Genomic DNA, 11,839 nt, shown 5'->3' with positions numbered 1-11,839 from the left:
AGAGTAAACAAGAGAATGTTTCCTTTTCTATAAATAGGAATGGTTGTGAAATGTTTCAAAGGGACCAAACCATGATAACTTCCTCATGCCTACCTTTGTAGGATTTTGAAGGCATTATTTGGTGAGATTGTCTATATTGGCAAGTGTCCAGTTAACTTTTAGAATTCCAAAAATGGTTTTAAACCGAATTTGTTCTGGTTTAAACCGTGTTTCAGTTAGAAAAAAAATTATGTAGTTGCGTATATTGAGTTGAACCAGAGCTGGATCAATTTGGACCAATAAAGGAATCATTTTCCTTTCACAACAAACATTTGAAACTCCCACGATTTTTCAAATTATTTATAATAATATTAGGAATAAGTTAGATAATTTTATATAAATATAAAAACATCTACCTAAACCTAAAATTATAATTGTTTGAAAAATCACTTTAATTCAAAAGCACGGAATATATACAAACCGGGTTTCACTAGAAAAAAAATATGTAGTTTGGTATATTTAGTTGAATTGGTTCGAGTTTGATCTATTTGGACCATAAAAGAAGCATTTTCCGTTCACTACATATATTTGAAACTCCCATGAGTTTTCAAATTGTTTCCAATGATATTTTAAAAAAGTTACATAATGTTATATAAATATAAAAAAACATCTACCTAAAAATAAAACTATAATTGTTTGAAAATTTGATTTGATCAAAAGCACGAAATATATACGTAGATTATATTTTATAAAGGAATTCTTTTTATAATGAGCTTTTAAATCTTGAAAATACATATAAACAAGCTTTCTATATTAAGTACCTAACTGAATTTATGATTTTAGAATTGAACAAAAAGTTATTCAATAACAACTTACTTTTTTGGATAGCAACTTAAGAGATTATAGAAAAATGGAACTATTGAACAATAAAGAAAGGGTAAACAAGAGAAGGGTGTTTTACTAAATAAGTTGAATAATGTTTTATTAAAAAGAAAGCGTGTTTTATTACAATGTCTTCATCCCACATCGATGGTGAGAGTAAACAAGAGAACGTTTCCCCTTCTATAAACAGGAAAGGTTGTGAAATGTTTCAAAGGGACCAAACCATGAGAACTTCCTTATGCCTACCTTTTTAGGATTTTGAGGGTATTCTTTGGTGAGATTGTCTTTATTGGCAACTGTCCATTTAAGTTTTAGAATCCCGAAAATGATTTTGAATAAGATTTTTTTTAGTTTCAAACAGAGTTTTATTTGAAAAACCGTTATGTAGTTTCGTATATTGAGTTGAATCGGTCTGAATTTGATCAATTTGGACCGATAAAGGAAGCACTTTCCTTTCAGCACATACATTTGAAACTCCCATGATTTTTCAAATTGTTTCTAATAATATTATAAATAAGTTACCTAAACATAAAATTATAATTGTTTGAAAAATAAATTTGATTCAACAACAAAAAATATATACAAACCGGGTTTCAATAGAAAAAATGTTATGTAGTTTGGTATATTAAGCTGAATCGGTCCGAGTTTGATCAATTTGGACCGATAAATGAAGCATTTTCCTTTCACTGCATACATTTGAAACTCTCATGATTATTCAAATTGTTTATAATAATGTTATAAGTTACATAATGTTATATAAATATAAAAAAATCTACCTAAACATAAAATTATAATTGTTTGAAAAATCACTTTGATTCAAAAGCACGAAATATATACTCGATTATATTTTATAAATGAATTCATTTTATAATGACATTTTGAATCATGAAAATACATATAAATAAACTTTCTATATGAAGTACCTAACTGAATTTATGATTTTAGGATTTAACAAAAAGTTATTCAATAAAAACTTGATTTTTATAACAACTTACGAGATTCCTGAAAAATGGAACTATTAAAAAATAAATTTTCTGGATAACGTTTTATTTTTATTATTTAATATTTTATTGAACAACATGAAATTATTGGCAAATAAAGAAATGAGTTTAATTAAAATGTTTTCATCCCACATTGATCGTGAGAGTAAACAAAAGAATGTATTTTCCTCTATAAATAGGAAAGATTATGAAATATTTTAAAGGGACTAAGCCATGAGATCTTCCTTGCATATAACTTTGTAGTACGTTAAGTGTATTCTTTAGTGACGTTGTCTTTGTTGACAAGTGACCAATTAAATTTGAGAATTTCGAAAATGATTTTGGACCATATCTTTTAGATTTGGATCGAGTTTAATAAGGATCCGAGTGTCTTCTGGCTGAGTTAGCAAACTCTCTTCCATTAGAGGCCGATTTTAAGTAACATGTCAAATATTTGGTTGTGTTAACCAAGTTTTACAACCCTGCATGTAATACAATTTAATGTTTTAACCTTATAAAAGACGTCACTATTATCATATGTTCTACATAATTATGGTAATATTTATGATACATAACATTTTTTTTACTATTTAAGATAAAAAGTTGTCTCTGTTATCATATGTTATACATAATGATAAAGTTTAAGACAGATAAAAAGATGTTTCTATTATCGTATTTCTACATAATGATAACAATTAATATAAATGTTTTAATTTAATATGAAATTATTATTTAATAGATAACAATAACGATTTATTTATTTTTAAATTTTTTTTTTTCTATTTTAATCATATAGCTTTGTATCTGCAAAACAACTTCAAGTTCCAACCTTATCTCTTATAATATAGTTCAACATAATAACAATACAAAAAATCATTTTTTTATATTTTTTAAGAAATTATTATTTAATTCTTAATAACAATGATTTACTTATTTTTAATATAAAATATTTTTTTATATCCCACGCAACGCGCGGACATTCGCCTAGTCTATACTAATAAATAAAACTTATTTTCTGCCACATGTCATGTCCTCATTGATTTGGACACATGACATTTTAATAGATTTTTAGAATTTATTTATTTCCACATGTAATTTTCTGATTTGTTCACATATCATAACTTATTTCGGTTATAATATTGAGAGAAATAAATGCTTCTTTGAAAAAGAATTGATATATTTATAATGTAATAAATGTCATAATTAATGAGAGCTCTAAAATTGATATTGATATTAAATTTAATGTTTAAATATTGATATTAAATTTTTATTTTTAATAAACCCGTGTATTACATGGGTCTTACACCTAGTAACTTTATAAAGCGTGTGCATTTTATGTTGTAGTTCCATAGGATGTAATAAATGCATCCTAAAACAAGAAAAATGTTTTTACCATTTACTTGTTCCATGGGATGTAATAAATGCATCCTAGAAGAAGAAAAATGTTTTTACCATTTACTTGTACGATGTGTGGTTCCTAGGACCCACTCTTTGTTCAGTATCAATCGAATAAGAAGTAATTCCATAATCCTCGATAATATGTTAGGGTATTTGATACAGTTGTACATGTTAAGTCTAATTAATTAGATATCTGATTAATATCATCTTATTATGGTATCCGATCTGATATTATGGTATCCCGATCTGCTATATAAGGTATGATATCAATAATATTAATTACATTTATTTTTAATTACTATTTCAATTTGATCATATTCTGCTCAATATGTACTTGAAACATATATCAATCGTTCCTTTACAACATCGTATTTCCAAGGTTTTGCATCATCCACAATTAAGTTTTCGGATAGTCAATTACACAGTTCATTCTTTTCGGTACGTTTCTGCTTCTCAATGTGTATGTGTATGTGTGACTGTGTGACTGTCTATGTTCATCGCGAATTTTATTTTGCTTATTGCAATTTGACTGGATTTGAATAGGATTAAAACTATAATTGTTTTCCCTTCCGAACAGATAAAAGAATGTTGAATTTTATATCCTCGATTTACCCTATATACAACTACCACTGCCACTGATGTCGCATGTTAATGCTTCTATTTCTGTTTAATATTAACTATCATGTGGCTGATATTTACCTAATCTATATATGTGTGTTCTTATTATAAAAATATAATGATTGCTGAGTTCCAATTGCCGATGTGTGCTGCTTTATAGACCTGCCTTCACCAAAAGATATATAAAAGAGTTTAACAAAATCGATTTTATATTTTGACATTTTAACAAATTAGACATTAGTCCTCTGGTTTGAATATTTTTCATTTAAAATGCAATTTTTATATTATCAAAATAATATCCTTTCACCATTTCACGTTTAATTGAGTAAAACAACATGCTCTAGTATTATCCCAAATCTTATTTGTTAACTTGTAGGTTGAATCATTGTAAAGTGTTGATTAGTCCTTATTAATCATTGTAAGCTATGTAGGATGCAATTAAAATTGTTTTACATGAATTCTTTATAAACAGAAACATACACCGATTCTAGAGGGTGTTTGTATTTTATGTGTTTTAATGTTTGCATATTCTTAATATTCTTAATATGAATAGTGCAGGGACATAATGGTAATCTAATGTACAAGGATATATAGTTTGTGTTTTAAGTTTTGCATGTTTTTTGTTGCAATCTAACATTTCATTGAAAATGTAAATCCCAAACTCTCAACATACCTTCTCAAATTTATCAAATTTGTAATGTTTTTATTTATTAGAGTACAATCGTAATGTTTGTATTGCATTGATTCAGTTTTGGATTGTGGTTCTTATTATTAATACTACAGGGACATCATGGTAATTTTCAGTCAACAAGAATGACCATTAATCTATTTTCTCTTATTTTAGCCGTTCATGAGTTCAACAACGATTTAACAATATATTTCAGTTTCTGGTTGTTGTTCCTATTATTAGTACTCCAGGAACATATGGCATTTTTAGGTTTCATTTATTAGAATAGGTAGATGTGTCTTTATGTTTTATTTTCTTTGTTTGAATATATTTTATTTTTTGCATATATTCGAGTTTTTTTTTTATGACAAAATAACATTCGTAATACATAATACATAATGCTTTCTTCTTTTATGTTGTTATAGCATATTAAATTTTAAATATTTATTTATTCTTAAATTTTACAATAAATTTGAATATATCATGTTTTTGTATAAGCTTATAAATTTTCTTATATTTCAGATACTAACCATTAACACGGATGTTTATAAGACTAATAAGAAGATAAAATTAAATAATTTATATCCGGATAATACAAAACATATATCTATGTACACTACATCAGTCGGTCGAATTCCATCTTCTACAAATGTTAGTATCCCAGTTACTAACAGTACGTTCATTAAATATTTTACGACTTTCTTTATAAATGTTTTTAATCTTGATTATAACTATTTTATCTCTCTCTCTCTCTCTCTATATATATATATATATATATATATATATATATATATATATATATATATATATATATATATATATATATGCTTATGCAGATTCAGATAGAAACATATATCATGTTCAGGCTAGAAAAAAAAAAGAATAAGAAAGTTATACTTGGACAATAAAAAAAGAGGTATAACCGAATGAATCCATACAACTTCATCGACGTCACATCTTTTTAAAATGAAATGAAACGGTAACCTACTTAATTGGTTTTATACTTTTTTTCTATCAATTAAGTATGTAAAATAAAAAGTTTGAAATGCTTTTTTTGTAATATGTATTTATCAATATTACTATCATATATTATTTGTCGATTTGTAATATTATTTAAAATTTATCCCTATCTTATAACAATTTTTTTATTTCCATGCAAATTCAAACGACTTGTGTATCAAAGTAAAAACATATCAACATCCACATCAAGTGCCAATATGTCAAAAAAAATGAATGTTACAAAATCCTCCTTCACATTTAAATGTTAAAACTCCGTTATCTAACATTTCCAATATTAACTCATTTATCTTACCATTTAATTTTATAATTTATATTCTTATTGTATCATATTTAATAATGTTTACCTTCAATTTTCTTATCCCCGTCATGGATATTTCCAATAACAGTTTTCAATCATTGTTAACAGACATCAGATTGGATTCAAATGGTAACATACATCATTGCTTTTACACTTTCATTCTATCCTTTAAACAATTACAATATTATTTATAATTTATCCGTTTCTGATAACAATTTTTTTACAGACAAATTCAAAGGAGTTGTCCATCGAAAGAAAAACATATCCACATCTACATCAACTTTGAATATGTCAAAACAACCAGTGTTACAAACTCCTTCACATTTAAATATTAGAACTCCGTTTATCTAACATTTCCAATGTTAACTCATATATCTTAACATTTTATTTTATAATATATATTGTTATTGTATCATATTTAATAATGTATACCTTCAATCTTCTTTTCCTAGTCATGGATATTTCCAATAACAGTTTTTAAACATTGTTACCAAACATCAGATTGAATTCAAATGGTAGCATACTTGATTGCTCTTAAACTTTTTATGTTTCTTTAAATATATAAAATAAAACTTATTATTTAATCGTTTTTTTTATATCATCTCTTTATCAATATTCATATTTATATAATATTAAAAAAATATTAAATATTTATGCATTCCTCATTAACATTTTTTTTCTAAAAAAACTCAAACAAGTTGTTCATCGAAATAAAAACATAACGTCATCTAAATCAAGTGCAAACATGTCAAAACAATCAATGTTACATAATCCGTCTTCACATTTAAATGTCAGAAACTCCATTATCTAACATATTCAATGGTAAATCATTTATTTTACCATTTCATTTTATAATATATATTTTTATTCTATCATACTTAACAATGCATATTTTTCAATATTTTTTTCCCCAACGATGGATATATCCAATAACAGGTTTCAATCACCGTTACAAATTTTAGACAATACTCTATATCTTCAAATGGTGACACGTCAAACAAATCATCTACAATATCAGGGAGATCATCGTCAGTCATGTTAACTAATCCAAATCCTAAAAATAACAAAAAAGGGACAAAATTATCTTGTATTCCAATAATTGGTTTGACATCTGATCAAGACAACAACGATGGCCAAAGTAATCAAAACATATACAACGGTATATCAAAAGGTAATTTTTTTACAAGTATAATATTTACATTTATTCATTCAATCATTTTCAATTATATAAACTTACATGATTAACTTTTTTATGTCAACCTTAATTGACAGATTATTTGGATCATGGTGATCAAATTGTTGTTTGTCAAACATGTTTTGCAAAATTATGAAAAGATGAATCTCTCAGATGTAAAAAAAAGGATAATGAAACTTATTCTCTATGTTGTGGTTGTGGCAAAGTTGAACTTCCAGAGTTAACGAATGCACCTCCAAGTTATGAAAATCTTTTTAGATCTGAAGATTCTAAAAGCAAACACTTCATGAAGAGCATTCATTCTTACAATTCTATGTTTTCTTTTGCGTCGATGGGTGGCAGAATAGATTCGTCAATCAATAGAGGCAATGCTCCATACATTTTTAGACTTACTGGTCAAAATTATCATAGTATCGGAAGCCTTTTACCGGAACAGGGATTTAAACCAAAATTCTCTCAGTTGTACATATATGTTACTGATAATGAGACCGCAAATAGAGGAACATGTTTTGGGTACACTTTTCACAATTATCACATTAATAGATATCTTATTGATCAACATTACTTTATTTATTTATCTTATGTTTATATGTTTATGTTAGTTGCAGTGGAGAAAATCAACGATCTACATCAAATTCTTCTGTCCTTGATAATGATATTATATAAGATTTGAAGTTGATTTTTGAGTCAAATAATGTCTTGTTTTAGTGTTATAGAATGGTTAGAGATTGTTTTCATGAAAACCCTCGTGTTGATATCAAGTTGAGAATTTTTGGAAGAAGGGACCATGATGGAAGGACATACAACATACCATCTGCTTCTGAGGTTGCCGTTTTGATTGTTGGAGATATTGGTGATTCAATTGATAATTGAGATATTGTTGTTCAAACTTCATTTGGTTCTCTACGGCTTATTAGTGAATTACATCCATCATACCTTCCTCTTCAGTATCCACTACTATTTCCATATGGTGATGATGGTACATAGTTGACATACCACATCGAGGTATTACATCTTCAAGCAACAACAAGCGGCCTAACTATACAATGAGAGAATTTGTTTCTTATAAAATACAGGACAGGGATCAATATTTTTCACTAATTCTTAATTCAAAAATGTTGTTTCAACAATTTTTGGTACATGTTTATACTATGATTGAAAGCGAGAGACTACATTTCATAAGGAGCCAACAACAAATTCTTAGATGCAAGTCTTATGAGAATTTACGTAATCAACAAGACCTCGGGAATAAAAATATATCTAACGTCGGACAACGTGTTATCTTACCTTCTTCATTCACTGGCAGTGCACGTTATATGATGCAAAACAACCTTGACGCCATGTCCTTATGTAAATGGTTTGGATATCCTGATTTCTTCATAACCTTTACATGTAATCCAAAATGGCCTGAAGTTAAAAGGTTTCTTCGTAACACTTCAATGCATCCAAAAGATAAATCTGATATCTTATGTAGGTTATTCATAATAAACCTTGATGCTTTTATTAAAGACATACGGGATAATAAAATTTTCAGCATCGTTCAAGCAGGTATTAATAGTTGATGTTTGATACAATTTTTTTTATAATGATTTTTTTGTTTCTTAACATTTTTTATTATTTGAAAGTATAATTCATCTGGTACTAATCATATCTTATTTGTAAATTTAATTTGCAGTGGTCTATACAATTGAATTTCAAAAAAGAGGTTTGCTACATAGTCATATTTGTCTATTTATGCATGATGACTCCAAGCGGCCGACTGCTGAATATATTGATCTGATTATTTCTGTAGAGATTCCAAATATCAATAAAGAGTCAGAGTTGTATCCACTTGTAAGTGAATTCATGATACATGGTCCTTGTGGAGCTGAAAATATGAATTGCCCATGCATGGTTGACTGGCAATGTTCGAAAAATTTTCCAAAGCAATTATGTAATCATACATTAGTTGATATCAACGGTTATCCCTTATATATAAGAAGAAACAATGGATATTTTGTTGAAAAATAAGGTGTCAAGTTAGAAAATAGAAATGTTGTTCTATATAACAAATATATGTTGAAAAGATATCACGCACATATTAATGTTGAATGGTGCAATCAGGGATCTTCCATAAAGTATTTGTTTAAATATATAAACAAAGGTCCAGATAGAGCTACAATTGTTGTTGACATCAACACTTCTTCTCATCAAGAAAAGGTTGTGGGTGAAATAAAAGATTATTATGATTGTAGATATATATCTGCATGTGAAGCAACATGATGAATATTTAAATATGATGTTCATCACCGATATCCTTCTATGATACGACTACCTTTTCATCTTCCTGATCAACAACAAGTCATATATGCTGCAGACGATGATATTGACGATATTCTTGAACAATCTTTAGTTGTTGCTTCTATGTTCACATCTTGGATGGAATGTAATAAAATTAATAAAGATGCACGAAAACTTACATATGTTAAATTTCCTACAAAGTTTGTTTGGAAACCTAAGGATAGGTTGTGCAAGCCAAGGAAAATTGGGCGTTCAATAGGAAAGATTCACTCTGTTGCATCTAAACTTGGCGAAGTCTACTTCTTACAGATTCTTTTAAATTAAGTGAAAGGTCCAAAATCTTTTGAAGAAATTTGTACGGTAAATGGTGAAGAATTTCCTAATTTTCGTGATGCATGTTATGCTTTGGGCCTCTTAGATGACGACAAAGAATATGTAGATGCAATTAAGGAAGCGAGTCATTCAGGAACTGGTTTTTATCTGCGTTTCTTATTTGCTACGATGTTAATGTCTAACAGTTTGGGTAGACCAGAGTTTGTTTGGGAAAATACATGGAAACACTTGTCGGATGGTATTCTTTACAACCAACAACATAGATTAAAGTCTCTAGGTATTATAATTTTCTTCCATTATTTGTAAAAACGGATATTATATATTTTCAATATGCAGGGTACAATTTTTTTATTACCATTAAATTGTTTAATATTATATTGTTTTTGACATATTGTTCATTTTTATAGGTTTATCACTCAATGAGGATCAAACTAGAAACCTGACTTTGTTTGAGACCGAACAGATTTTACTTCATAACAACACCAGTCTTAAAAATTATAACAAAATGCCTTACCCTGATTCTGATACAGTTTCTTCTTCAGTAAATCGCCTTATCACAGAGGAGCTAGATTATGACATACCGATTTTAAAGAAAGATTTTGATTGTATGTTTCATGCATTAACAAACAAGCAGCGCAATATTTTTCTTGATATCATGACTACAGTCAAAGATAAGAAAGGAGGTGTGTTTTTTGTGTATGGATATGGTGGAACGGGCAAAGACTTTCTTTGGAAGACGATATCTACAACAATTAGATGTAAAGGTGATATAGTTTTAAATGTTGCTTCAAGTGGTATTGCATCATTATTATTGCCTGGAGATAGGACAACACACTCTCGGTTTATAATTTCGTTGAATCTTACGGAGGATTCTGTTTGTAAGATAACGATTGATAGTGAACTCGGCAGATTAGTAAGAAAAAGCTCATTGATTATCTGGGATGAAGCACCTATGGTCCACAATCATGCATTTGAATCTTTAGATCGAGCTCTTAAAGATGTATGTAAGTTTGATAAGTCTAGCAATTCAATAATTCCATTTGGAAGGAAAGCAATTGCTTTTGGAGGAGACTTCAGACAGATTCTACCTGTTGTTCAAGGAGGCAATATACAAAATATCATTAAAGCTTCTTTATGTTCTTCATATATATGACAACAATGTAAAATCAATAGATTAACAATAAACATGAGACTAATCGTTGGAAGGGATCCATCTGATATTTGAAAAATACATAATTTTGCAAATTGGCTTTTGGATATAGGAGAAGGAAAAGTTGGTGGTTCGAACGATGGTGAAGCGATTATTGATGTTCCGGATGATATTCTCATTAATGATCCACATGATCCTATAGGTTCATTAATTGAGTTTGTATATCCTTCAATCTTGGAAAAATTCAACATTATGAGTTATTTTCAAGAAAGTGCTATACTAGCTCCAAAAAATGAAGTTGTCCAACAAATCAATGATCGTTTGATAGCATTGTTTCCTAGAGACGAAGTAGAATATTTAAGTTCAGATAGTATTTGCCAGTCAGAGTTTGTTCATTATCAGTTTGATCCCAATTTATACTCCCCAACTATTTTAAATGGTCTTAAAGTATCAGGTTTGCCAAAGCACAAGTTAATTTTAAAAGTCGGTGTTCCAGGTATGTTACTAAAAAACATTGATCAAAAAAATGACTTATGTAACGGCACTAGACTACAAGTGAAATCTATGGGAAAACGTATTATTGACACAATTATCATATCTAGAACTAATATTGGAAAGCAAACCTTTATTCCGAGAATGCCTTTAAGTCCATCTGAAAAAAAATTCCCTTCAAATTTCAAGGAAGGCAATTTCCTTTGGTTGTATCTTTTGCAATGACAATTAATAAAAGTCAGGTGCAGTTGTTATCAAAGGTTGGTCTGTATCTCAAACATCCTATTTTTTCACATGGACAATTGTATGTTGTCTTATCTAGAGTTCGAAGTAGAGAATGATTGAAATTTTTAACTTTAGATAAGGATGGTAGACTTACAAACAAAACTTCCAATGTTGTGTATAAGGAAGTTTTTAGAAATTTATAAATGCTTCATAGTTTTCTTAATTAAAACAATTGTGTTTTTTTCTTTTTTTATTAGATTTTTTAATATTTTATTTTTTATATAGCATTGCAATCCATAATATTAATTTTGTTTCGATATTT

At 28.1% G+C, this 11,839-nt stretch overlaps 1 protein-coding gene across 1 annotated transcript; it reads left to right on the top strand.

Annotated features, from left to right (window-relative positions):
• Positions 1–9,338: 9,338 nt before the first annotated feature.
• Positions 9,339–11,517, top strand: LOC145099641 (uncharacterized). The gene is made up of 3 exons (XM_079037178.1): positions 9,339–9,462; positions 10,058–10,753; positions 10,913–11,517. The coding sequence occupies exons 1-3, from the start codon at positions 9,339–9,341 to the stop codon at positions 11,515–11,517; spliced, it is 1,425 nt and encodes a 474-aa protein (XP_078893304.1).
• The last annotated feature ends 322 nt before the right edge of the window (positions 11,518–11,839 follow it).

Source organism: Lactuca serriola, chromosome 4 (genome assembly GCF_051521515.1).
Source record: "Lactuca serriola cultivar US96UC23 chromosome 4, Lser_US96UC23_V15, whole genome shotgun sequence".
Lineage (NCBI taxonomy): Eukaryota > Viridiplantae > Streptophyta > Magnoliopsida > Asterales > Asteraceae > Lactuca > Lactuca serriola.
Note: the sequence above shows the minus strand (reverse complement) of the source record. Positions and strands in the feature narration are given on the sequence as shown.